The sequence below is a fragment of the Mesoplodon bidens genome (assembly GCF_964165515.1).
Source record: "Mesoplodon bidens genome assembly, chromosome: 8".
Lineage (NCBI taxonomy): Eukaryota > Metazoa > Chordata > Mammalia > Artiodactyla > Ziphiidae > Mesoplodon > Mesoplodon bidens.
Genome location: NC_138165.1, coordinates 111,209,279 through 111,237,078, shown reverse-complemented (window position 1 = coordinate 111,237,078; position 27,800 = coordinate 111,209,279). Strand labels below are relative to the sequence as shown.

Genomic DNA, 27,800 nt, shown 5'->3' with positions numbered 1-27,800 from the left:
TCACTCCCCGAAGCTGAACATCTCGGCCTCTTTCTCCTTCCAGAAGGCGAAGCTCCGGTCGATGTAGCCACAGATGTCCTCGCTGTTGAAGCTGCCCTGCTGGGGGCCGGACCCCAGGCTCTGTGCCGCGGGCCCGGGGCCGCCGCTGGGCCCGGCATGGGGCGGGGGCCGGAGCGGGGTCAGGCCCGACTTGCGGCCGGGCTCTGCGCCCCAGGGGAGACTGCGGCTGGAGCCGAAAAAGCGGGCTTTGATGTCCTCGAAGCCGTCGGTCCAGGCACGGCGGCCGGCAGCCACCTCGTCCGTCACGGCCTTGTGGAAGGCGCGCGCGGCCTCCCAGCCGTGGGCGCCGAGGTGCTCGAAGACCTCGAAGCAGAGCAGGTGGCGCATCTTACGCTCCTCGGCCGACAGGTCGCACTCCAGGAGCTGGAAGTAGCCCAGCATGAAGAGGTCCAGCGTGAGGCTGCCGTAGGGCACCGGCGCCCCGTCCACGTGGGGCAGGAACTGCTCGGGGGACAGGGGGCCGCGGGGCCGCCGGCTCAGCCGCCGCAGCTGCCGGGCGGGCACGTGGGCCAGGATGGACTTCCAGTTGCCCAGCAGGTGGGCGATGATGCTGCGTTGCTGCCACAGGTGGCCCAGCCGCGGGCTCTCGCTGGGCGGCGGGGAGGGCAGCCGAGGGGCCCCCGCCGCCTCCCGGCCCCGCGGCTCCACGCGCCGGGCCTCCATGGTCCTGCAGGCCGCCGTCTTCAGGGCCGGCGTATAGGCCGACTTCTTCCAGTGGCTGAGGAAGAGCATAACGATGCGCTCCTTGCGCAGGCTGGCCAGGTCAGGGCCGGGCACGGCTCCCGCCTCCGATGGGGCCTCCTCGCAGCTGATGCCCGAGTCGCTGGCCTCCTCCGCGTCGCCCAGCCCCGGCTCCCCTCCGATCGGGCCGCCGCGGGGCTGCAAGGGGGAGGGCCAGCAGCCTCTCAGGCACGGCCCCGGGTGGGGCCCCAGCTCACAGGGGCCAGCGCTCCGGGCGCAGGGCCGGCCGGGGGCTGATTCGAAGTTGCCACGAAGTGTCTGCACCGACACCCCATACTCCTGGATCTCGCGCTGGGCCTCGCTCCTCGGAGGGCTGGCTGGGGCCTCCCTGTGGGCCTCCCTGTGGGCCTCCAGTGGGGGCCTCTCCTCGCCCTGCACCAGCCCGTTCACACCCTTCAGCAGCAGGGACAAGCTGCGCACCAGCCGGGCGACGTGGCTGCACCAGAAGGGCAGGGGCTGCGCGCCGGGTGTGGCCTGCGAAGCCCCCATGGAGCCCTCAGGCTCGACCTCGGGGCTGGGGGCTTCCTCGCCCTCCAGCCCGGGCGCGTGGGGCAGGAAATGGCTGTTGACAGTGATGCTGACGAGGGGCGCAGGCAGCAGGGCCTGTAGCTCGGCCGCCAGCCGGCCCAGCTCGCTCTCGTACTCCTGGCAGCGGCGCCGCAGCTGCAGGTCTGCGATCTGCTTCTCCAGGTACACCAGGTCGTCCTCGGTCAGCAGCTCCCCGAAGGGGCCCAGGATGGCCTGGTGAGTCTGCGAGTACCGCCAGGCCGCCTGCTCCGTGGTGCCTGCGCTCCCACCAGCGTCCTGGGCACAGGGAGGGCAGCTCAGCGGGGCCACAGCCCACATGGCGAGTTCCTGCTGGACACAAGCTCCCCTGCGTGGCCTGGGCCCGGGTACCCCTGGGAACCCCAGCCCAGCCCCTGGACACCTGCTGGCCGCTGCCTGGACTCGGAGGGCCAACGAGGTGAGCAGCCAGCCCCGTTTCCAAGTCTGAGGCTCAGGGCAGTCACCCGCCCTGGAGGGCCCAGGCTTCCCCTCAGAAGGGGTAAACCCCCACATCCTCCTCATCTCCTCAATGTTGATTTCTCTCTCCCCAGAGCCCCCCAACGCCTCCACAGAGTCTTCTGCGGTCGGACGGCGGCCCTAAGGATGGGCGGCCTCAACAGCTCTGCTCTCAGTTCTCGCAGCACGTGGCCAACTTCACCCCAAAACGCCACCCCTCGGGGCTTCCCCTGGCACCAGCATACAGCTCTGCCCCCAGCGCTCACAGTTTGCGGGGGAGACCGACACAGAGAGCCTCCGAGCTGGGCTCCCTCTGGGTGCAGCTCTGTGCCCACCTGATTACTTCTCTGAGACCCCTGATGGAGGTCCCGCGTCTGCCCCATTTCACAGGTGAGGGGACTGAGTTGCCACCTGGTTGCCAAGAGCCCCGGGATTGTCTAGTGCCAGGTGGCACTCTGCACAAGTAAGTTCTGATTCCTTGTCCCAGGAGGCCCGGGGAGGGGAGCAGGCGCTGGGGGTGGGGGGGCAGCTGCTGCCCTGGGCAGTGTCCGGCCCACAAGGGTCGGGCACAGGAACTCGCAGCCTACAGCCATGCTGTGACTGAGCCAATCCCCTCCCCCTTCAGTCTGTCCTTCCTGGTTCCCGGAGCTCTTCCCCATACCCTTGGCCCTGCCCCAGAGTCAGATTCCAAAGGGCTTCCCGGCTGTGGCAGGAGGCCCCGCCCACCCCTGCTTTGCTCCACCCTCAACCCCATGGGTGTCCATCCCGGACTTCGAGGACAGGCTGGGCCATTAGACCAGCGCCACCCAACACTTCTGAGCTGAGGGGATGGCATACCGAAACCTGTGGTGGCCATTAGCCACCTGGGGCTACGGGAGTGAAATGTGGCTAATGCAGATAACTGAGGGGCAGGGGGTTTATTTTTATTTCATTTTAATTCATTTAAATAGCCACATATGGCTGGCATTATTGTATTGACAGGGCAGCTCTAGACCAAGGGTGCAGAATACATCATTCAGACAAAATTGTATCCTTCCAGGATAAGACTCTACAACAATGGTCCATGGTAGCCAGAGGGAGCCTGCTGAAATCCAAGTCAGATCACAGCCCTTCCCTGCTCAGATTCTCAACGGTTCCCACCAAGGTAATATCTGCCTGACCCCTCTCTGACCTCACCTCTGCCCACCAGGCCTTATTCACTGCACTCCGGCAGTACCAGTAGCAGCATCCTCCTGCTCCTCCCCTGGGCCAGCCCATCCATATGCCTCAGGACCTTTGCACTTGCTGTTCCCTCTGCTCCCAATCACTTGTCCCACATTCCCATAGGGCTCCCCTCTCACTTCCTTCTGGCCCCTGCTCAAGGCCACGCCCCAGAGAGGCTGCCCCTGACCACCCGGATGGAATAGTCCCTCCCCTTTTCACTGCTTCGCTTCTCTCCTTAGCTCTTGGAACCACCCTCAGCGCAGCTGCCCAGTCACCCTGCCTTCCCTGCTGGAATATAAGCGCCAGGGGGCGGGGCTGGTCTCCTTCGCTGTTGAAGAAAGAGCTTGGCACACGGTGGGCACGGGATACAATCGTTAGATCCAAGAACATGTGGGGACCACATCGTTAGAGATGAAGGGTTACAGGTGAAGGGACACAGCCCTCTGATCTGGTTCAGCTTCATGGTCTGGCAGAAGAGGAAGCTGAGGCCACAGAGGGACACGCAGTGGGGTTCCGGGTCTCAGGACTCGAGGTGTGTGCTCAGGGAGCCCACCTTCCACGTCCACCAGCCAGTACAAAGCCTCCTGCCCCCGCCTCCGCCCTCTACGCTCTGGTCCCACCCGGGCCCCGCCCACCTCCCACAACGCCCCGCCCCTCACCCCGTCCAGCCCTGCCCTCCAAGCCAGGCCCCGCCCCCACCCTCTCCCCGCCGGGCCCCACCTGGGCCTCTGGCGCTGCAGCTGCGCCCAGGCGAGCCTGCAGCTTCCGCACCATCACCTGCCGCTTCCACTCGGGGATGGGCCGGCCGCGCTCATCCCGCGTGGGCACCAGCCCGTCGAGGTCGCCCAAGGGCAGCCCGTCCAGCTGCAGCGCGACCAGGCTGTCCGGGGCGCCCCCCGCTGCCGTCTCCGTCCCCTGTGTGGACAGGCAGGTCGTTCAAGGCCCCTATGGGCCTCTGGTCCGGGAGGGAGCGGAAGGGAGGACCGCCCGGGGCAAGCGCAGCTGAGGGAGGAGGGGCGGTGGAGGCTGACCAGGTAGGGCAGGGGAGCTGACCACTAGCGGCACCCCCAGCCTGTCTAAGTGTGAGTCTTCTGAGGGCAGGGACCCCACTGTGCCCTGTGGGACCCAGGCACGTGTTGGGAGGCTTGCTGGCTAAGAGAGGCAATCAGAGATTCCGCCCAGAGCATGCCATGTGGATGGGCAAACTCGTTTGGGGAACAGTTGCATAGACAGTCTGGTGGCCAATTCTGGACTGCAGGACTTGTCAGAGCCTTTAATGTGCTGTGTGCACTGTGACTCTACAAGGGGGCAGCGCTATGCAGCATTTCCCAAACTCAAAAAGAGCATCTCAGGGGCTGAGAGTTCCCAGGACCCATTCAGGGAAAGGGTGGGCTGGATTTAAAAGGGGCTGGTGCCCAGAAAGAGGAGAAGGAGGAGTGGGCCGCTGGGAGCCCCCCGAGGAGGAGAGCAGTGGGCGCCAGGCCCACCCTTCCCATGGACTGATGCTCCCCTGCACCGTGACAGCGGCGTCTGTCAGGATGAGGGGCTTGGGCCACTGGGAGCCCCTGGAATCAGAGCAGTGCCCCTCGTCTACTATGACGGGGAGACAGGGTGCTTCTGGCCTTGGAATCTCCATCTCCTCAGATGCCAGCCAGTCACCCCAGGGGCCTCCTGGAGGAAAGGGCCTGGCTGCCCCAGGAGTGACCTGGCTGGGGCCTATATAGGAGAACACGGTGAGAAGCCAGCCGGGCTTTGGCTGGGGTACCTTGGGAGACAGGGATATGGCGGGGGCTCTCACCATAGGGACAGCTGTGGCACCGGTGGTGACCCTCGGGGGTGCTGTGCGGGTCACGTGCTCCCTCGGAAGAGGCTGGTCAGGCTGGCCGGGCCAGGCTGGGCTGAGAGACGCTGCCACTGGAAGGAAGGGGCATCTGCAGTCAGAGAGGTCGGGGGACGGGGAGCAGGAGACCCCGGACCTGGGGCAGGACCGGCCGTCCTGAAGGACCACTGGACTTGGAGCCAAAGGCCCAAGCAGCTCCCTGCCAAGTGTCCTGGGACCTGGGCAAACTCATTCATCCCTGGAGTTCCAGAGGTGTCCTTGGAGCCCCCTCCAAGCCCTGCTGGTTGGGGACCCTGCATTTTACCCACCTCATCCCCTCCCCAGCCCCTCCTGTAGCCTACAAGGAGCCAGAAAGGGCATAGGGTTCCGTGGTCTGGGGATCTAATGCAGCCCCATCAGACCACAGACCTGTCCTTTCACTGCTCTTCTCTCCACTAAACACACACACACACACACACACACACGCACGCACTCACGCACCCCTACGTGTGACTGTATAACTACAGCCCATTCCATGAAGCGTGCTAACCTTCGCTGCACGTGGGGCCTGCTGGCATGTTTCACGCTCTTCCATGCCATTTCGTTTGGATAAGTGATGTCACAGTTCCCGAACGGGTGGTGACCTGCAGTTTGAGGACCGTTCCCCTGCCCCCTGCTGGAATCTCAGGCAACAGCAGCGGACTCGGAAGGCCCCTTCAGACACAACCTTTGATTTCCCTCTGGACAGGCTGAGGCCCAGAGAAGGGAGGAGGCTGCCCGAGATCACAGCGGCAGGAGGGTCAGGCCGCGGGGGGTTCAGGGCTCACAGAGAGATGCCCGAGGGCTGGGCAGGAGGCTGTTTAATTGTGGTTATGGAACACGTTTGTCCTCACTTGAAAAAGGCAACAGGACAATAAAGGAATCCTGGAAGAGTTGGGGTGCTGGCTCATGGGAAGGGGTGGTCCCAGCCCTGTCCTCAGTGTCCTGCGTGCCCAGCTGCCGAGTCTGCTGCCCCCCACCTCCCCCCGGCCCCTTCGAAGGGCCTCGGAGGTGAGGCCAGGAAGGCCCACTGCCAGCACCCACGGCCCAGGCCAGTCCTCCCTGGAGACGTGTACGCACCAGTGCGATCCCCGAGACCTGGGCCCCCTCTTCGTCCATCCTCCAGGGAGTGCCTTGCAGCCGACAGCGGAGGAGGGGGGAACGGCGGCGGCGGCGGGGGCGCCATCAGGAGTGGCACCTGGGGGCAGACAGGCCTGGTCACTGGGAGGCCCAGGTGGGCCTCGACTTGGGCTCCCAGGTGGGGGTGGGAGGCATCCAGCAGGCTAGCCCTGGCCCGGTCTCCCTGGGGCTGGGGCTGTGCATCTGAACCGAGCTCAGAGAGGTAAGTTTGCGGGAGAGAGGCACAGCGCCCCTAGAGGTTCTGTTCACCCCGCCACACTGGTGAGCAGGGCTCCCCAAACACACGCACGCACTTGTCTGAGGGCTGCCACCCCTCATCTCAAGGCCCGGCTCCCTCTGGAAGCAGCTTAACTCAGTGGCTCTGGGCTCTGGGTCAGGGTCTGGTGCCCCCCTTGTGCTCACTCACCACTCCTTGGCCTTACAAGAGACACGTGCACACTTGCACACACACACACACACACCCTCCCTGACTGTCCCCTGACTGTGCTGAGACACACTGCCTGGACCTGCCCCTCTCTCAGCCCTGGGCATAGGGGAGACCACAACGAACTTGCAACTCTTCTCAGCCCCGTAAACAGTGTGGCCGTGTGACCGCGCCTCAGAGCAGGGGCGCTGTGCCCAGGACCCACCATGCAGTGTCTAGGCCACTCTCCCAAGGGTCACCTGGAGACAGAGACCACCAACATTGGTCCCCGGCAGCCTGGGGTCAGGGAGATCCATCAGCCCCAGTCTGCGGCCGCAGGGGTACCCGCATTTCAACCCCATGTCTTCCCCGGGTCTGGGGCGAGGCACAGACCTGGCCTTGACCATCTCCCCTGCCCCCAAGCGCTGACTGGTGGGCAGCCGGAAAGAATCCTCGACCTGGAGGTGCCACTGCCCCCTGCATCCCCCCCAGCTGAGGCCTGCAAGGTCTCAGCTTTTGCATCTGACCGATGGGAGCTAAGAGTCGAGACTGGAGCGCGCAGGCTGCTGTGAGGCCGCAGGCGGTGACAGGAGCGGGACTGCCCTTGCCTCCCTGCTTCCGCCTGTCCCTCCCCAGGCGGCAGAGAAGTTCTCCGGGAGGACGCTGAGCTGTCCTCCAAGGACTCCAGAGCCGGGCTTGCTGCCTTTTGGTTTAAAGCTGAACGTCAAAAGGCTGGCCGGCCGTCTTTCAAATGACGTGGCTCCCGGCTGAGCCAGTGTCGCCTGGATGCCTGAGAGCACACGGCCTCCCCAGCTCGGGTCCCCAGCCGGGAGGGCCACTCACGGCGGTCCCTCTGGGCACCCACCGCTGGCCGTCAGACCGAAGCTCCTCGCACCCCTCCCTCCAGTGGGTAGCTGCGGCGGCGGAAGGTGGCCTCAGGGCTGCCAGGCGGGGCAGAGGGGCTGGTCCCAGCCCGCCGCCCCCAGGTGGGACGTGTGCTTTGGCACCGGCGCCGGCGTCACGCGTGGCTGGCTCGTGCCGCAGCTCTGCTGAAGGTTCTCCAGTCTCTGTCTTGAAATTCTTAATCAGTTGTTAACAAGAAGCCCACGTTTTCATTTTGCACTAAGCCCTGCACGTGATGTAGCTGGAGCTGTAGGGCCAAGTCCCCTGGCCACGCTGAGCGTCCCCTGGCTCACCCGTAGGTGGGCCCTGTCCCTCCCGCGGGCAAGGAGGCACAGGCATTAGGTGGCCTCCTCAGCCTGGGGGGTTCCGTCAGAAGAATCCCCGGCTCTGCAGCCACTGCCTCAGGCCCCTCAGTTGCATTCCCGTCCAGGACCCTCGGCCCGCTGGAGCCACGGGGAGGGGAACACAGCCCGAGCCCTCATCTGCCACCGCCCTGCACCTCATACCTCACTCTCTGCAGGTATCTGTGCCGAGAGCCCAGGAGCCCTGGTCCGGCAGTGTCCGCCAGCCCCCAGCAGGGAGGACCTTCAGAAGCAGGCGCTGGGCTGTGAGCACAGGAAGCTGTGGCCGGCCTGGGCCGTCGGGGGCTGTCCCAGCTGCCGCCCCCAGGAGCTGGAGGTGTCGCATTAATATTTGAAGGCTGAGGTGTCAGGTGGCCCAGCGGGCTTGGGCTGGGTGTGGGATCCCTTACCACTGTGCTTTAACCCTCCGCAGCGCAGGGGCCAGGGGAGCGGACCCTCGGGAGAGGTGGGGGAGACCTGAGATCCCTGGTCACGCAAGAAGAGACCACCCAGAGGACTCCTGCAGTACAGCCCCCCAGGCACAGATGGGGAAACCGAGACTCAGAGAGGCAAGGGGCTTTCTCAAGGGCCCACAGCTGGAACGGGGCAGAGTTGGGACCAGAATCTTACTTGAGACCCCCCTCCTTGCTCCTCCGAGGACTGAGAGCCCCTCGAATCGCTGCTCCTTTTGTCCAGGGGCATCAGCAGTGGAGGAAGAGGCAGGCAGGCGGGGTCTCATGCCCCTACCAAGGATGCAAAGCCCTGGCTGCTCTTCACCCGGCTCTTCCTCTGGGCTGCCTTTGCACAGGAGGGACCCAAAAGGAAGAGCAGGCTGCTCGCGACTGCTACAGAATACGGGCCTTCCCAGGCTCAGGGGTCCCCGCCTGTGACACAAGTGTGTGCACGCAGCAGCCACCTGGGCCCATATCTCCGACCTAGGAATCCCCTGTCTTCTTCCAGCGTCCGCAAGGCAGGAGCGAGTTGGCTTAGGAACTTTATGCAGGGTCGAGTCAGACCCCAGACCCCACGGCTGGCGCTGACAGTCTGATGGGCAAAGCAGGCTGAGTCCCAGGTCGGCCCCGGGCCCCTGTGCAGCCAGGACTGGGCTGTGAGGCTGCCACGCTCTCCCATGCCCCCTGCCCCTGCCTGGGAGCCCGCAGCCCCTCCCTGCAATTGAATCTGCTCTCGGGCTGAGGGGCAAGGGCCTCCCAGTCCCTGCAGAGTGAAGGGATCAGCTGGGGTGGCCGGGGCCCTCTCATTCCGGGGAAGATGGAAGAGGCAGGAAGTTGGTCCGGGGCCCAGGGGGATGGACTTGGCGCCAGTACAGTACCCACAGCCTGGGAGACCTTATGCCACCTGGTCCCTGAGGCTGAAGTCTGCTCCAACCCTCACCAAGGAGAAGCCTTGCAGAGTCACTCAGTGTCCCCCAGGTCTGAGTTTCTCTGCCTTTGCTGGGAAGATGAGGAGTTACTGAGGGCCCCTGGCAGGGCCTGGCACACTGTGGCACTCAGACCTCTCTACTGTTGTTAGCACAGTGGATTGATGATCTCTGCATTTCAGCCAGGACGGGAGTCGGCTGTGGTGTTTCCCAGGTGACAGGAGTATCCACATCCCGTGTCTCTCATTCAGGCCCTGGACACTAACCGAATCTACGAGGACCCGAGGGAGTGGCAGATGTTGGGTCCTGACATTTGGGGTTCTGACAGCTGGGCGTGTGCTGCCCCCAAAGGGGGCTGTTGCCCTAAGGTTGGCGGTCAGCTGGCCCTGGGCTGGTGCCCTTCCCACGGCCTGGTGTCTCCTTTTCTGTGTTTTTGATGAGATTTGAGCAGCGCCATGCCTGCCATGCATTATACATCGAGGACAGCTGTGGCGAGCCGGGTTACAGGCCTGTAATGCCACCCGGGCCGAGAAAATCATGACCCACAGATGGGCGACGGCTGAGATTCGGTTACTGGCTGCACAGCCAGGCCCCGCCCCTCCCTGGGGGAGGAGACTGCCCAGGGGAGTCCCTTGCCCTCTCTGGGCCTCAGTTTCCCCATCTGTAAAAGGAAGGGGTCCTAGGGCTCTTCTGGACCCAGGGGAGGGAAATTAGCACCCCCTGTGTGCTCAAGGCACACGTCTACTGGCCAGCAAGGCTCCTGAGTTACATTATACAGATAAGAACATCGAGGCTCACAGACGCTCAGAACTGGGGGTGCCACCCGGCTGGGGAGACTCACTCCGGCTCTGGTGAGCGCTGAGTGCCGGGCTGGGGGCAAGCTGAAGGGCTGGGCTCCCCGTCCTGGGCCCCTCCTCACTGTTGCTGCCATCCAGCGTCTCACTCTAACCTGGTCCTGCAGCCAGAAGCCCAGCTGCCCGGCCCACTCCTCGGGGGTCGGGATGCAGGGGACCCCTCTAGCCGCTGCCCCATTCAGGTCAGAGAGGCCCAAGCCCTCACTGTGCAGAGGGTTACCCCAGGCCCAGGGGGTGGCAAGACTTGGTCAAGGTCGAGGTGGTATGGCCGAGGCAGGGCCTGGCCTTCCCGAGCCTCGTGGAGGCCCTGCAATGGGCAGCGGGGGAACCCAGGCCCTGCGAAGCCTCCCAGGAAGGGGGCGCCTCCCACAGGGCAGGTCTCTGCTCCCCGTCCAGCCGTGCCCCCCAACGCTGCCTCTCTTGGGACCCACGGCTCCCTGGGGGCAGAGGCAGGTGGCCCTGTGGAGAGGAAAAAGATGGCTTTCACCACCTCCTCTGAGCCCGACACAGGGAGAGGCCGCGCGGGCGACCTCTGGATATTGTGTTTCCATCAATACTGCATCAGGCGCACAGCTGACGGCCTGCCGTCCGCGGGGCCGAGACTGCCGGTGAGGCGGGGGCTGGTGGGGAGCGACTCCAGTCAGCCCCGGACGCAGTGGATCTCAGGGAGGTGGCCCAGCCTGCCCACACTCCACCACTGCAGGCGGGGCATGTGGACGGGCTGGACACAGCGGGCCGGAAGGCCGGGAGAGGAGGCTACACAGACAGCCCAGCCCGGCTTGGGGAATCCTGAGTGGAGGGGATGCTGCCTTGTATCCTGTGGTGACACCAAGGAGACCACCAGGACCAGGCGAAACTGCAGGAAGCCTGACATGGGCTGGTTCCCAAAACCCTGGGGGCTCAGGAGAGTGCCCAGAGCCTCCACCCCCCTAGGAGAGCTGGGCACAGTGACCAGGAGGGGCTGGCAGATGTGCCAGGACCTGGGGATGGAGAGCAGGGGGCAGAGACGCTGCTTGGACAGAAGGCTCAGCCGTGGGCACCGCTATGTGGGCTGGGGACAAGCAGGGAACCCCAGCCAGAGGCCAGGCGGCACCTGCTCCCTGGCAGCCGAGCAGCTGCCCACCCCACCTCCAGGCAGGTCGGCCCCAGGGCCCACACAGAGGCTGGGGGGCCCAGGCGGCCAGGGCATCCCTGGCCGGTGGACTGCAGAGCTCTGTCTGCTACACCAGGAACCCACTGAGTTCCCGCAACTTCTGGAACCCAAGCCAGAAAGACAACCCTTATCATACAATAGCCAATCGAAGGGTTAGTGAATAATCAGTACATTGATTACTTCAAGCAGTGAGTATAGTCCTGTTTCTGAAACTAGACACCAGGACAAACCAGGGCTCCAACTCGTGTGCCCTGAAGCACCCCTGGCCTTTAACCCAAGGCCGCCTGGGTGTGTCTTTCAGGCAGTGGAGACAAGAGGCTCTCAGTGGTGGTCGGGTGAGGACCATCCCACTGGCCCAGGGCCGGGGCTCAGCCTCAGTTGGTCGCGGATGCCCCGGGGGATGCCCCGAGGGAAAAGGAAGCACAGCAGCCGCGGGTGACACCCGTTGTGGGGGGCACATCGCCCCTCTGGGCCTCGGTGCTCTCACCTGAAGGCAGGGCCAGGCGATCCCAGGGACGCCTTCCGAAGGGATGGCCACAACAGAAAACTGCGGCACGATCTGTGCAGGTTGGGACGAATTGTCGGTCGCCGCCCGGGGCCTGGAGTCGGGGGTGGAGGCGGCGCGGGAGGGCACTGGCCCTACGCTTCCCCACCACACACCCGCCCGGCCACCCTCACCTGTCCACTTGCTCACCCGCCTGTCCACTGCTCCACTCATTCAGCACACACGCGTGGCCTGTCACGTGCTGGGGGCTGGGACCCACGAGGTCCTTGCCCTTGCGGACCGAGGCCCGGCGAGGTCACGTGCCCAGATGGGAGGGCTGCACGGGGCTGGCCCGCCTCACTGGGTCACTCACCGAGGGCCCGGGGCCCTGCTCCCACCCCCGGGGTGTCTTCAGCCTGACACAGCGTCACCCAACAGCAGCCCTGGCCGGAAGCATGGATCCCAGGTCCCAAGTGTGGTTGCTGTGGCCCAGGTGGAGGGCAGACCTCGGCCGAGGTCCAGCCACAGCCCAGCCCTGGTCCCGGCTGTCACGGCCCTGGTCCCGGCACCGGCTTAGGTGTGGCCAGGACCTTTCCCCTGACGATGACACTGCGTACGCAGACGGCTCCCCAGCTACCCGCCATCAGTGCGGCAGGGGTCTGTCACCCGGCCCGGGGGATGGGGACCGCGAAGCTTACCGGCCGGCTGCTGTCGCGGAGGTACTGGGCGCAGTCGCGGTGGCCGTGGTACTCCGCCAGGTCTGCGGCCGTGTAGCCGTCCTCGTCCCGCAGGGCGGGGTCCACGCGGTGGGAGAGCAGCGTCTGGCAGCACTGCGGGGAGGGCGCACCCGTGGCCACACCGCCGCCCCCGCACCCCCAGCCCCGAGCTGGGGCACTGAGCCCGTTAAGTCTGGGGCATGGCCTGAACCCATGCCCGGACCCAGGCCACCCTGCCCGCGGGCACCGGCATGCCCCTGTCCCGGGCGGAAACCCCAGGCGCCCGCGCTCAGGAGCTCACCAAGGGCCCAGCTGGCCAGTCAGCGACTCAGCCGGATCCTAGCCAGGCAGCCTGATCCCGACTTTGTCCTTGTAACCCTTGCCTCGGGTTCAGATACGGAGCCGGTTTCCATTTTTACAGTGACCTTTGGAGGTGTGTGTCATTTTCACACGAAGAAACCGGGGTGCAGGAGGCTAAACAGCGTGGCTCCACCCCCAGGACTCCGGGCCTGTGCCCTTGCCCACCTCACCCTGCCCACTCCTTGGCCTCCTGGTCAGGCCTGGCACTCGATGAGCCCCTCTTCTTGGCCCCAAGCCTAGGCGAGCTCTGGGGGCTCCCACCCTCCTCCTCTGTGTCTCTCTGTCTGAGCACACAGCTCCACCAGCCACACGCGTGCTCCCTCCTTGGTCACGCCGGGCCTGGGCCCCCTTGTCTCCCTCCTGACTGGTCCTCTGGGCTCGTGTGAGGGGAGCTGGGAGGAGAGGAAGGCCTGGAGGCTCAGAAGCTGGGAGGAGGGGGGAGGAGGGAGGAGAGCAAAGCGAGAGGAGGTCGGGGTCTGTGAAGGGCCCTTTGTGAAGGAGGCTGCGGTGGGGTGGGGGGGAGGATACAGGGTGCTGCAGGAGCCGGCTGTGCGTCCAGAGCGTGGTGGGGGGGGGTGTCACAGTGGAAGCGGAGTGGAGCAGGGGGCACCGAGAGTGTCAGGCCTGGCCCCAGATGGGGCGGGGACAGCAGCCGGGGGAGGGAGAGGGGGAGGAGAGAACTTTCCCGCAGAATGATGGCGATTACTGCTGGCAAATGATGGTGACCCATCTGTGAGCAGAGGGTGGGTGGTTACAGATGACCAAGAGTTAGGTCTGGAAATCCATGACGTAGCCGTGCCAGCGGCAAAAACAGGTGGGCAGACGGATCCGCGTCAAGGAATAGAGAACCAGGCAGGTAACACCAATCCACTCTCCGGAGTCAACATAAAAAATGGACTAAATGTGAAAGACACCTTCCTAGAGCATCAGACAGGCAACAAGGAAGTGAGGACTTGTCAGACCAAGCTCGGGAGACAAGGAAAATCCTGAGGGATAAGCCCACCACTCAGAACAGCTTTCGCCCTAAGAGCAGGCTGATGCAGAAGAAATGGCTGTAACCAGAGCAGCTGTGTCACAGGCTCATGAGACTAGGGAGACCAGCAACAGCTCAGGGTCCACCGCAGGCTGGGCCTCCACCCTCAGAAAACGGTGAAGCAGGAGCCAGCCCGCCCTCTGCTTCCCGTCACGCGGGTGCCCCAGGAATCTCAAGCCCGGATTGTGGACTAAGATGATCCTGACCCACAGTTCCCACATGCGCCTGTCAGCCAGAAGCAAATAAGATGTCACCTAAGGCCATAAATAATGATGTGCAGCATAGAGTCAAACCAAACCAGGAGCACAAGGAAATAAGATACCAGAAACGAGAACCAGAGGACCCAACACACAAAGAAACAGACCCACCAAGTCCTGAGAAATAGCAGACGGTAACACAGCTGTGCTCACTGCTTTCAAAGAAGTAAAAACCAAGCTTGAAAATTTAGGCATGGAATTGTAAATTCTAAAAAGCAGCACAGATTTTAAACCATCAACAAAATGAAAAGACAACCTACGGAATGGGAGAAAATACTTGCAAACAATGTGACTGACAAGGGGTTAATATCCAAAATATACAAAACAGCTCATACAACTCGACATCAAAAACAACCCAATCAAAAAATGGGCAGAAGGGACTTCCTTGGTGGCGCAGTGGTTAAGACTCTGCACTCCCAATGCAGGGGGCCCGGGTTCGATATCTGGTCAGGGAACTAGATCCCACATACGGCAACTAAGAGTTCACATGCCACAACTAAGGGAGCCCTCCAGCCGCAACTAAGGAGACCACCTGCTGCAACTAAGACCTGGCGCAACCAAAAAAAAAAAAAAAAAAAGGGCAGAAGACCTAAATAGACATTTCTCCAAAGAAGACATACAGATGGGCAACAGGCACATGCAAAGATGCTCAACATCGCTAATTATTAGAGGATGCAGATCAAAACCACAATCACCTCACACTAGTCAGAATGGCCATCACCAAAAAGTCTACAAACAATAAATGCTGGAGAGGGTGTGGAGAAAAGGGAACCCTCCTGCACTGTTGGTGGGGATGTAAATTGATACAGCCACTATGGAGAACAGTATGGAGGTTCCTTAAAAAACTAACAATAGAACTACTATATTGACCCAGCAATCCCACTCCTGGGCATATATCCGGAAAAATGAAAACTCTAATTTGAAAAGATACTATCACTTTGAATTACTGGTTTCCTCATTAATTAATGAATTAAATAAAAATGTTTGACACAGGCTCATTTTATAGTTGAATGAAAGTCATGATTACCAGCACTTTAAAAAATTATCCTTTAACATGTGGAATCATTACAAATTCACAGTTAAAAATCAGACAACTGAAGACTCAAACATCAGGTTCAGCATTGCCACTGGTGATGTCATTTGCTCAAATAGTGATAATTTTTGGTAAAGTGCTAAATAAAACAAAATTCTATCTTCCCTCAATATATACAGGTGGACCATTCTTGGAAAACTCTTATGTAGGTTAAAACTATGAAGAAACATTGTTGTATGTGTACGTATATTTGAATTTAGGTTCTAAGCTTAGATAATTACATGTACTTGAGTTGGGTTCAAAGCTCAGGTAACTATGAACAGGTTTTCTACCTACATACATGTCCGATCCATTGGGAAGTTGCTTGGGGCACAAGACCCTTGCTCACTGTGCAGGAATGTTCTAGAATAGCGGGCCACCCGGCCTCCCCACAAGAGCACCCCAATCGTTGTAACAACAGAAACAGCCCGGAAATTTCCAAAACCGACCACTCATCTATTGCAGATATTCTCTGGTTCTCGAATCCTTGGTCACATACTAAGCAAGTGCTCAATAACTCTTCGCTGAATGAGTGAGTGTCTGCATGAAGGAAAGCGTGGACATGAATCGTTGACCATTAAAAACTCTAAAAAATTAGCCAGCACAGAAAGTTGACAGAGGCAATCGTCTGCTCGGAACGCCTTTTTGGGGACTCACAATACTCAGTAAAAATTCTCTCTTGAATTAGCAGCAATGTTAAGCTAGGTAGAGAACTACCAACGAGTTTTAACCGCATATCTAAACCTTGAAGGGACCTCGCTTACACCTGTCTTCTGCCGTTTCCTCTTCAACCTCATCAGCAAAGCCCCAGACCACACCCCATCTTATGGCAACTTCCCGGTCCACAGCTAGCCCTCCTCCAAACAGCAAAGAAATCATATGCCCTCTTCTCGGGATCCCACAGCAGCTCCCAAATGGCTCCTTACACAATATTAAACCTAGTTCAAGGTCTTCCACCACTGATCTCTCACTACAAGCCCCAGCTTCTACTCTCCACTCCGTCCTAGCACTCTGAGCACTTATAACCCTCTCTCCCTTGCTAGAAATCCTGCTCCTTCCGACATTCAAATCACTGCTTTAAGAATGACCGTCTTGGGCTTCCCTGGTGGCGCAGTGGTTGAGAGTCCGCCTGCCGATGCAGGGGACACGGGCTCGTGCCCCGGTCCGGGAAGATCCCACGTGCTGCGGAGCGGCTGGGCCCGTGAGCCATGGCTGCTGAGCCTGCGTGTCTGGAGCCTGTTGCTCTGCAACGGGAGAGGCCACAACAGTGAGAGGCCCGTGTACCGCAAAAAAAAAAAAAAAAAAGGGGCTTCCCTGGTGGCGCAGTGGTTGAGAGTCCGCCTGCTGATGCAGGGGACACAGGTTCGTGCCCTGGTCCGGGAAGATCCCACATGCCGCGGAGCAGCTAGGCCTGTGAGCCATGGCCGCTGAGCCTGCACGTCCGGAGCCTGTGCTCCGCAATGGGAGAGGCCACAACAGTGAGAGGCCTGTGTACCGCAAAAAAAAAAAAAGAATGACCGTCTTCCAATAAACTCTGTGTCAGTAAGTCAAAAAGAAAAGAATGACCATCTCTATGAATTCTTTCTAGATTAGCTCAGCTAACGCTACTCACATAGATGGTTCACAAATTTTATATATATTAGAGTCACCTGGGGAGCTTTAAGAAGTCCTGTTACGTGAGCTCCCCAGGACCAATTAAACCAGAATCGCTGGGGTAGGTGGAGCTCAGGTATTAGAATATTTTAAACCTGTTCTGGAGAGTTCTAGTGTGCAGCCATGTTTGAGAACCATTACACTAGTGCTATCTACCACACTTAAAATCCTAAACAAAATGTTAGCAAATTAAATTCACCTATGTATAAAAGAGATCGTTTTTCATGACCAAGTTGAGTTTACTCCAAGAATGCAAGGTTGGTTTAACATTCTAAAGAGTGATCAGAGTAGAAAGCAAGGTCTTGAAGAGATCGTTGCACACCCATGTTCATTGCAGCATTATTCACAATAGCCCAAAGGTGGAACCCAAATATCCATTGATGGATGAATGGATAAAGACAACGTGGCATAACATACTGTCGAATATTATTCAGCCTTATAAAAGAAAGAAATCCTGATACATGCCACAACATGAATGAACCTTGAGGACATTTTGCTAAGTGAAATAAGCCGGTCACAAAAAGATAAATACTGTATGATTCCACTTGTATGAGGTTCCTAGAGTAATCAAACTCATAGAGACAGAAAGGAGAATGGTGGTTGTCAGGGGCTGGGGAAGTGGGGATGGGGAGTTGTTGCTTAATGGGTACAGACTTTCCGTTTTGCAAGATAAAAGTTCTGGAGATGTGTTGTACAACAATGTGCATATATTTACACTTCTGCACTGTATACTTAGAAATGGTTAAGATGGTCAATTTTATGTTATGTATTTTTTACTCAATGAAAAAGCCAAGTAATCAGTGTACTTTGTGACATAAGAAGGACTGCGATATTATCGCAAAACAAAACACATACTAAACTGTCGCCATCCCCCATTGGGGTGCTAGGGCACCAGCCCATTATTCTGAAGTTTTGTTTTTAAAGGGTTGGCGGGGGGACTGCCACAGCTCGGGGGAGCCTAAGGAGACAAGGTGATGAGATGCCGCGTGGTGTCATGGAAGGGATCCTGGAACAGGAAAAGTACATCAGCTGAAAAGTAAGGAAACCTGAGTGAAGAATGGACTTCGGTTAGTAATATTGTATCAATTTGGGTACCTTAATTGGGACAAACATACCACGGTAATGTAACTTGTTAATAATGGGGGAAATGGACGTGAACTCTGTGAGGACTGTCTGCACTAGCGTCTCAAGTTTTCTACAAATCTAAAACTCTTCCAAACTATTCTAAACTAGAATGTATTTTAAAACGAGGTTGGGCGTGCGGTGGGAATGAAGCATTATCCTATACTTCCTGGATGAATATATTTCTGGAATTGCTAACAGATTAAGACCCAACAGACAAATCAATAATGTGCGGACTTTGCTTCCCTCCTGATTACAGCACAAGCAGGGAAATGGATATTAGATGGCTATTAGACAGACTGGACATTAGATGATATTAAGAAATTATTGGGAGCTTCCCTGGTGGCACAGTGGTTAGGAATCCACCTGCCAATGCAGGGGACACGGGCTCGAGCCCTGGTCCGGGAAGATCTCACATGCCACGGAGCAACTAAGCCAGTGCACCACAACTACTGACCCTGCGCTCTAGAGCCTGCGAGCCACAACTACTGAGCCCACATGCTGCAACTACTGAAGCCCACGTGCCTAGAGCTGGTGCTCCAGAACAAGAGAAGCCACTGCAGTGAGAAGCCCGCGCACCGCAACAGAGAATATCCCCCGCTCGCCACAACTAGAGAAAGCCCATGCTTAGCAACGAAGACCCAACGCAGGACAAAAAATTTAATTAATTATTTTCAAAAAGTAGTCTAATAAATAAATCGGGCCTCCCTGGTGGCGCAGTGGTTGAGAGTCCGCCTGCCGATGCAGGGGATACGGGTTCGTGCCCCGGTCTGGGAGGATCCCATATGCCGCGGAGCGGCTGGGCCCGTGAGCCATGGCCGCTGGGCCTGCGCATCCGGAGTCTGTGCTCCGCAACGGGAGAGGCCACAACAGTGGGAGGCCCGCATACCGCAAAAAGAAAAAAAAAAAAAAAAAAAAAGGTAGTCTAATAAATAAATAAATAAATAAATAAATAAATAAATAAATAAAAGAAATGATCATGAATTATTTTTAGGCGTGATAATGGTTTGAGGTTGTGATAAGAAACAAAGGGAGTCTTTGTCTCCTGGAGAAGTCCACTAAAGTATTTACGGATAAAAAGATGTGCCTTCTCTGACTTGATCTTAAATAATAGTGGGGTGGAGGGAATGGCCAAGAAAGGCCAACGAGCTGAGGCAGGAGGCTCGTGCTCTTGTGTGTTTAGAGTTTTCATAACAAACAGATTGAAAAGGAAAGCAGTTCTCAGCTTTGAGGCTTGAGCTATTTTATTTTCGTACTAAGGGAGGGTGAGGAGGTGGTGGTCTCTTGGCTTATCTGGTGAGCTTCTCGGGCTCCTATAGGCTATTTCACTTGAAAAAGATGATGCTGCTTAAAAATAGAGTTTTTAGAGTGCTGTTCCAGCCACCCTCCCGATTATGGAGCCGGAGGCTGGGAGACGGGCGGCTGCCTGAGCCACACTGCAATGGCTCAGGGCTCTTCAGGCCACCAACCGCCTGCGGGGACACGCCCTCCCCGCCTCCCACCCAGGGGCACCTCTGGACTCCCCATCCTGTCATCTGCTCAGCTTCTTCTTCTCTCGTGTCCAGGACAAAAGGGATGACTGTAGGGGTAACTGCAGGCTCTTCCTCTTCTCTGAGGACTGGCCTGGGCCGGACTGAGGTTCATGCCTGCCCTTCCCCTCCCTCTAGATAGGGGCAGATTGGGGGCATTGAGCCAGGGAGGGCGGAGTGGTGGCTTGCAGGGGTGAGAGGAGGGGGCTGGGGTGGAGGGGTGGAGGGGTGGAGAGCAGGAGGGGCCCTCAGGACTCCTGAGAGTCAGAGGAAGACAATTTTCAGCAGCACTGCCTTGAGCTGGATTGGGTCTCTTTCTGATTCTTCAAAAGGACCATGTGGGGTTTCCCTGGTGGCGCAGTGGTTGAGAGTCCGCCTGCCAATGCAGGGGACATGGGTTTGTGCCCCCGTCTGGGAAGATCCCACATGCCGCGGAGCGGCTGGGCCCGTGAACCATGGCCGCTGAGCCTGTGCGTCCGGAGCCTGTGCTCCGCAACAGGAGAGGCCACAACAGTGAGAGGCCCGCGTACCGCAAAAAAAAAAAAAAAAAAAGGACCATGTGCCTTCCCATGACTCTTGGTGGCTGCCCTGTGCTGCTTTTACACAACGCTGCTCAGACTGGGCCCCAGGAACACTTTGGGTTCCAGCTGGAAACAGCTGTCCAGAATGTAGGCCCAAAATGGGATACTCAGTTGCACCTCAGTGAAGCCCTCCCCCTTGACTAGCCTTTCCTGGACCAGGAGCACATTTCTCATGACTGCAGATGCAGCAGGCTGAGCCCTGGGGGCCGTGGAAATGACACAGGAAAGCCCGGGAGACGTCATGGGATGAGCTGACTCACTTCGGAGCCCTGCTGTGTGGGCCTGGGTGGGGCAGGTAGAGGAGCCGACCTGTACATTCCCCTCAGATGCAGCCTTGCCTTTACAGGAGGTCAGTGGGCAGGTGATGCCAGTGCGGGGCCAGTGGCTGATGGCCAGGTCTATTCCCAGCATTGGACCTTAAATATTTGAACACCATCCCTGCCTACTCTGGATTTCTGGATGCTGTTTCCTGGGAACTGGGCCATAGGAGCCCCCAGGTCTATCTGGATCATAGCGAAGGGGCTAACCTCACACCCCCGGCAGGGCTCTTCTCCCACGCTGCTCACATCAGGGGGCCAGCAGCCAAAAGGCCCTCCGGGGAGGACTGGCAGGAAGACCACTCCCTGAGCGGGCACCCAGGGAGTCTCTGTGCGAAGGGAGGGGCCCTCTGAGCCTCAGTTTACCTGTCTGTAAAAGGGGACTAATAACATCTATTCTACAGGGCTGTGGTGAGGGTTAAATGACTTATTCACAGGAAGCCTTCCAGCACTGCTGGCTCTCGGGGGCCCCCCAGCCCCACCATGCATCCTCCCCCGGCCCCTGCCTCACCTCCATTTGCCCATTCTCTGCTGCGTCATGGAGAGGGGTCCCACCCCAGGAGTCTCTCATGATGGGGGCGCCCATCAGCAGGAGCCGGTCTAGAATGGGCGTGTGGCCGCCTCGAGCGGCAAAGTGGAGGACGGTGGCCCCCTCGTTATCCCGCGCCGTCAGGCCGATGTCCGTGAAGGTGACCTGAGGGACGAGGAGGGGGGATGGGCCAGCTGAGGCTGGACGGGGGTGACCACTCCTACCTCGGGGCAGGAAGCCCTGGGACAGAGCTGGCTCCTCTTGGCGCGTCCCGGGCAACACGGGAGGAAGTGAGCTCGGGGATTTTGCTGGGAGGTTCCATGGTCCCCATATCTGCCCCAGCCCTGACCCTAAGCTGAACACCCCCAGGGGCTGGTTTCACATATCAAATAAAGAAATGCCTTCGGGCAGCACCTAAGGGACAGTACACAAATGTTTGCTGATGGAGGGAGGGAGGGAGGGAGAGAAAGGACATCCTGGCACCAGGCCTGTTTGTACCCTGATCACGTCTCCAGCACAAAGATGCAGGGGTGCTGGGAGGTGGGTCCTGAGCAGCCTTCCTCATGGTGGACCAAGCCTGGTCACCCTGTGGCTTGGGCCCCGTCCTGCTGGCAGCCACATGAGTGACTTCTGGCCAGCTCTCCTCACGGGCCCTCAGCTGCCCCTCTGTGAGGGCACCGGTGGGCTCTGGTCCACGGCACCCGGCCAGGCCTGTGGGCACGCAATGGACTGCGTGCAACCGGGGCAGCTGTGTAACAGTGAGACGTAAGGGGCTCTTCTTCTGCCTTCCTGATAGAAGGGGCTGGTGGATGTGGGGTCACCCCCTTTTCTCCCTCTTCCTGCCTTGAACGCGGCCAACTTTCACCATGAGAGAGAGGCCAGGAGAACAGCAGAGATGTGACCCAGTGTCAACGGCCTCTAGGTGGGAGGGACAACATTTGTGGTTTAGTGCACTGGTCACTGCAGCCAAATGCTGGCTGATCCAACATCCAAACGTGTCTGTTAGAAAAAGGACAGTGAACCGGGAACAGAGACCCTCCCATCAGCCAGCTCCCCGAAGGGAGGGGATGCCCGGCGCTGAGTGGGTGAGCCAGGCTGGACGCTGGCCCCTCCCCTCTCGGTCCATCCTGCAGGAGGCGGGGATGGGGAGTCACATCTGGAAAAGCCTTTCTGGCCCTGGGACCCCGTGGCCCCAGCTGTTTTTTCCCAGGATGAGCCCTTGTGGGGCTCCATGGGGCTTGGTGGACATTCTTCCCTCCTGCCCACCCTCCCCCTGCTCCTGGCACCCCCGCTGCTCCGAGCTGCTTCTCCTCGCCCTGCACAGCCCAGTGCCTCACTTGCACACCGTTTGCTGAGCACCTGCTGTGTTTGTGGCCCTGCAGCCAGAGATGACCAGGACTCAGGCTCCTGCAGGGCGAGGAGTCCAGGTCTGGGGACAGGCACATTTCTGGGAGGCCAAGATCTGAACTACAGTGACGGGACATAAGGACAACTCCACCCAACGGCCTGGGCGGGGCCCAAGACAGGAAAGTTAGTGCAGCAGGAGCCGCAGAGCTTTCTCCTGCGAGAGGAGCTGGCCGTGTAGGAGGGGCTGCAGCGAGGGGGCCCAGGAGGGGATGCAGCCCGGGAGGGGACGCAGCCTGTACTAAGGTGCGGCTGCCTGAGGGGCTAAGGCCAGCCTGGGAGATCCAGCAGTGAAGGGAGGCTAGAGGCAACTGCTGGCGGCCTCTGAGGCCAAGGTAAGTGGCTGGAGGCCAGATTCCTTCCCTCCTTCACTCACTCATCAAACATCTCTGGAGCCCTTACTATGTGCCAGGCACAAGGAATGCAGCAGCAGGGCTGCACCACTGCTTCCTGGAGCTGCTGGAACTTACAGCCTGGGGTGGGAATAGACAACCACCAAGATGAAGTCAAACACAACGTTTATCAATGTTGGTGCAGGAAAGACAGCAGGAGAGCAGGACGGGGTGCTGGGCCAGGTGGCTGCCATCCTGAACAGGTGGACGAGGGATGCAGTGGGGGGGAGGCACACCTGGGGCGCTGTCACCAGGCAGAGGGTGCAGCACGCGCAAAGGTCCCTGGGGCAGGGAGGCCGGCCTGCTGGAGGGAGGGCTGGAAAAGCAGGCCCAACGCGAAGGGAGGGAGGTTCCGAGTGAGGAAGGGCTCTCCCTCCTCCACCGGTGACCTGCGTGACCTTCAGAGATGCCAGCAGACGCTGGCGCTCCCAGCTCGCAGCCCTTCAGCGGCTCCCCAGTGCCCCAGGAAAGAGCCCAGGTCCTCCCGGGGCCTCGGCCTGCCTTTCCGCCTCACCCCGCCCCACGGGCTCTCCCAACTGTGACTGAGCCGGGCCCCCGCTCCTCCAGGAACCTGCTCTGGGGCCCCCACCCCCTGCCCAGCCTCAGTTCCGCCCCTTCCCAGAGAGACCTCCCCACTCTGAGACGTGGCCGGGTCTCTGTAATGGACCCTCAGAGCTCCCAGACCCCCCAGCAGGCCAGGTTTTTGGTGGCAGAGCCGGGAAGTCCTCAGCCCTGGAAGAAGTCTTGGTGGAAGGCATCCTCCCCAAGCTGGGTCACTCTGTGTTCCTTCTGGAAGGAGGCCTGGGTGACCCTTCTGTGGGTCCAGAGGGCAAGAGGGGTGGGGTCTGGCCCTGGGCTCCAAATGGCCAGGGCCAGGCACTGCCTGTGCCAGACAGAGCAGCTGGGTGCCATCGACCCTGAGAGCACCCAGGAGACCCACCAGGACTCCTGGGGGAGGGGCAGGAGAGTCCCCAGGGGGCCCTGCACACGCCCACGGTCCTGCAGGGGCTGACTTTCAGTCCGCAGCCACCTCCAGTCAAAGCTGTGGGCTCCGGGCTGCACCCCGGGGCCGAGACTGGGCCTGGCATGGGGGTGCTCCGAGCCATGGGCCGGCCCATCTACTCTCCTAATCACTGTGTGGGTCTTCGGACTTCCTGCGGGCAAACTGAGACCCAGTTTGGGTGTGCCGCGCCCACCCCAGCCGGGCGCCGCTCGCTCGAAGGCGGTTCTGCAGGCGAGGTGCCAGCCTTCCCGGCCCTCCCCTGACCGCGCCCCCGGCGGCCCCTTACCAGCCAGACGACGAGCGAGTAGTGGCCGCGGGCAGCGGCGGCGTGCAGGGCGCTCATGCCGTCGAGGGCGCGCAGGTGCACGTCGGCGCCGCAGTCCTTCACCAGGAACTGGGCCAGGTGCAGGTGGCCCTCCTGGCAGGCCAGGTAGAGCGGGGAGGCGCCGCTGCGCGTCCGCCGGTTCACGCCACTATGGGGGAGGGCGGGGTTCAGAGGGCGCTCGGCCCGGGGGTCGCGGGGAGCCGCTCCAGCCAAGGGCCCAGATTGGGAAGGGGCGTCCCGGCACCTGGCTGAGCTGTTGCGGCCACCCCGCTTCCCGGCTGAGGTGAGGGGCCCAGCCGGCCACCTGTAGCGTTGCACAGGTTGCGCATGGCGCAAGGGCACGGGGTCGAGGGTGAGGTGGGAACGGGCCGCGGGAATCCAGCTTCCTCTCCCCCACACCCCCTCTCCATCAAGATGTGCGCGCCGCCGGGGTTTGGCCGGCAGGGGGCGCTTCTTAGGGGGTGACTAGCCCAGCAGGGCCTGCAGTGGATGGGTCAGGGAACCTCCAGAGCTGGGGGCTTGCTCTGTACAAGGGGCCAGTGAGCAGGACACTAGCCCTTCTGTGGTGCCCAGCCCTGGCATCAGAATTCCAGGCCCCCACGTGGATGGACTGGGGCAGGGTCGTCAGATTTCCTGCATCCGGCTTTGCCTCTGTGGTGCTGCAGGTCCAGGAGAGTCCCCAGGGCAGCCCCCTCCCCAAACCGGACTCGCCCTGTTGACAAAGACTTCACCTCTAGGTCCTGTGGTCGGTGCCGGTGGGAATGTGGGCCCTGGGGCGGGGGACCTTCCTGTGTGCTTGTGTGTGCTTTAATGTGAAATCTTCCACTTTTCAAATGACAGAAACTGCTTCTAAAACTGCGGGTCTAAGAGACACTCTGGCCGGCCGGGCCCGGGGCAGCTGGTATGGACGCTCTGGGGAAGATCCGCAGAAGCGAGTCCCGAAGGCCTTTGCCGAGGGGTCGGGATGGGAAGGCCCAGGAACAGGAACACTGTTCCACAGCTGAGCTGTCCGGCCTCGTCCGGAAACAACCGTGGGGTGGCCAGGACAGCCAGCCGGCCAACAAGAGGCCCCGCAGAGGAGAAGGGGTGTGGTTACAGAGGCAGGTGGGTTTGGGGGACAAAGGCCAGGTCAGGTGTGGGGTGGACACAGAGTCTCACCCCCAGCCAGGGCAGTAGCCCTGAGAACAGACGGTGGGGGGCAGGCCTCGTGCACGGCACCCTAGATGGCCCGTTGTGTGCCCAGGGTATCTTCTGTGGGGGGCAAGGACCACAGCGGTGCCCACGACGGGGAAGGGGACTCCTGCTGCCCCCTGCCCCCACCTCACCATCCACCAACTCCAGGCGGTGGGACAGGGGTTCGCAGTGTCAGGAACAGGACAGTGTGGAGGGAGAATTCAGGCCGACCTGATGGGGCCCCCAAGTCCACTGCACAGCCTCTGCTCCCTTCGGGTGACTTGAGGGGGCCACCTTCCCAGCCAGGGGAAGCCGGGCCCTGAGACGCCCCCAGGCAGGGCCGGGAGCTGCCTGAGCATATAGAGCGCCTCCTGCTCTGACTGCTGTAGCAGCTTCCTCGCCGTTCTCACTGCCCCCTCCGCGCTCCGAGCCTCGCTCCGAGCCTCACCCCGAGCGCTCTCCGCCCGCGCCTTGGCTCCAGACTTGTCCCTCCACACTCCCCTCCCCCAAGGCCCGCCTCCAAGGCGGCAGCCCCTCCTCCTCCGCCCCCTCGGTGCGGCCTCCCCAGCACCTGCACCCCCCGGACTGCCCAACAGGCGGCGCTGCGGCTCCTCACCTGCCGTGGGCGGCCGTCAGGAGCTTCAGGCAGGTCAGGTCCCCGCTGACGGCGGCGTGGTGCAGCGGCAAGGCCCCCTCCAGCGTCTCCAGCGTGGCCGCGTGGCCCTCTCGCAGCAGCCACTCCACCAGCACCGGGTGTCCGAAGCGGGCGGCCAGGTGCAGCGGGGAGACGCCCGAGGAGTCTCGGTCCTACGGAGGCACGGACGGGGCGGTGAGCGGACGGCGGGCCCGGACCCAGCCCTGCCGGGCAGCACCAGCGTGGCCAGGGCCAGCCGCCCAGGACCACAGCGCCCGGGACCCCGCCGGAGAGCTTCCGCCCCGGCCCTCCCTCCGGCGTGCTCCATCGCGGGGCGTGCGGAGGGAGGTCTCTGGGACTGAGCCCGGCCACCTGCTCGAGGTCGGCGGCAGGGCCAGGATCAAGCCCAGGCCTTTTGGGTCCAACCAAGTCCCTGATCCTGAGCATCCGAGCTCCCTCCCCTTCTCTGCTCGCAGTCAGAAGGGCTTCCGCTCGCCCAGCTGCGCCCGCGCCGGGCCGGTGGCCTGCCCCGTGTCCAGGGCTGCATCTCTGGGCCTCTGCCCCACCCCCACTGAGCGCCCACCCGCCGGCCCCCGAGTCCTCTTGCGGCACCCTATCCACCGTGGGCCTCTGGCAGACCTGGGCGTTCTCCCAGCCACAGAAGTGGCCCTGCTCCCGCCCTCGGGGTTGTGGGAAGAGCCGCTGAGGATGAGGACGGCGGCTCGGAGGCTGTTGGGACACTCAGGCTGTGACCGCTGAGTCCTCCCCATCCCGGACCGAGCGGGTCACGGTGATGCCCCCCCCCCGGCTCCGGCCTCTGGGAGGACGTCCTTACACCGTCAGAGCTGGCTCACCGACCTCCCGTGGTCCTTCACCCACACACGGAGCACCCACCGGGCCGGCAGGAGAAGGGAGAGGGGGGCCGGGTAGAAACGAGCCTGACGAGACCGTCACTGAGCCCCGAGACTCTTCTCTTTACATCCAGGTTCTCGTCCCACTGCCCCCCGCAGCTGCACCTGTGCTGTCACCCACCGGGGCCCCCGGGCGTCCAGGCCGGTGCCCACAGCTCCCGAGCCCAAGTGCCCACCTTGCTTCTCTTCATACGGACCCTTTTCTAGACCCTTCGGAAACAGGCCCCACGGATCAGGCCTGAAAAGCGCCCCGTGAGGTCGCCACTGGCAAGGCCAGGCGCTCCTGGGTGGGACGCAGGGAGAAAGAACAAGGGTGGCCACTCTGCTGGGCGCTGGGGAACGCGAGGGGGTTTAGGAGGTGCCCACTTTGGGGGCGGAGGGATGTGGGGCAGAGACAGACGCCGCTGACTGTGCCATGGGGCTCGCGTGGTGACTCCCCGAGAGGAACAGCCCAGGGCCGAGGTGCCCAGGGGAGGCCGAGGGCTCCGGATCCGGCTCTCGGCTCACGCCTCCCTCGATCCCCATGAACACGGGTCCCCCCGCGGCCACCGTGCCCACTCGGCTCACCTGCAGACCGCAGCCCCCTTCGCGCACCAGCCAGCACAGCTCGGCCAGGCTGCCGGTGGCGGCGGCGTCATGCACCGGCGTGGCCCCGTTATGGGCCCGCTGGTTGCCGGGCAGCTGGGCCCGCTGCACCAGGAACTTGACGCAGGCCAGGTGGCCGGCCCGGGTGGCGTGGTGCACCAGGCCAGCCCCCAGGGCGTCGGTGATGCCCGGGCCCAGGGCGCCCGCCTCCAGCAGCCGCTCCAGGGTGGCCAGGTCCCCATCCTTAGCGGCCGCGAGCGCCCGCTGCTCCTCCATCCACCCGGCCGGCTCTCCTCGACTCGCGCACAGGCCCGGGCTTCCTGTTTCAGGCGTGGACGCAGCTCCCGGCTCCGGTTACCTGATAAGCGGCGCAGAGGGCAGATGGGAGGCGGCGGGGGGTGGGGGGACGGGCCTTGGGGACCGGGCCTCCGCAGCCCAGCCCCAGCCGCTCCTGCAGTGCCCGGAGCTGTAGTGGGCAGAGGGCGTGGGGGAAGGGCCCACACCGGGTTTGGGTTGGGGATGGGAGCTGGCCCATGCCTCCTTCTCCCGTGGAGCGAGGGCTGGGATGGACTTCCCGCGTCGAGCGGGTGTTCACAGTGACAGTGTCCTTTCCAGAAAGTGGTAGGCTCCTGAGCGTCTGCTTCCCCCAGGCTGGGGGCAGCCGCCCTGAGGGCTGTGCTGGGC

The 27,800-nt window shown here is 61.2% G+C and overlaps 1 protein-coding gene across 1 annotated transcript; it reads right to left on the bottom strand.

The window, feature by feature from the left end:
* ESPNL (espin like) lies at positions 1-27,502 on the bottom strand (the record flags this gene model as incomplete). Its single annotated transcript, XM_081243199.1, has 9 exons — positions 27,099-27,502; positions 25,603-25,793; positions 23,775-23,961; positions 20,672-20,854; positions 12,219-12,350; positions 5,945-6,062; positions 4,805-4,914; positions 3,727-3,921; positions 1-1,605 (listed from the first exon to the last, which is right to left on the bottom strand). The coding sequence occupies exons 1-9, from the start codon at positions 27,390-27,392 to the stop codon at positions 1-3; spliced, it is 3,015 nt and encodes a 1,004-aa protein (XP_081099325.1). The 5' UTR covers positions 27,393-27,502.
* Positions 27,503-27,800: the final 298 nt, after the last annotated feature.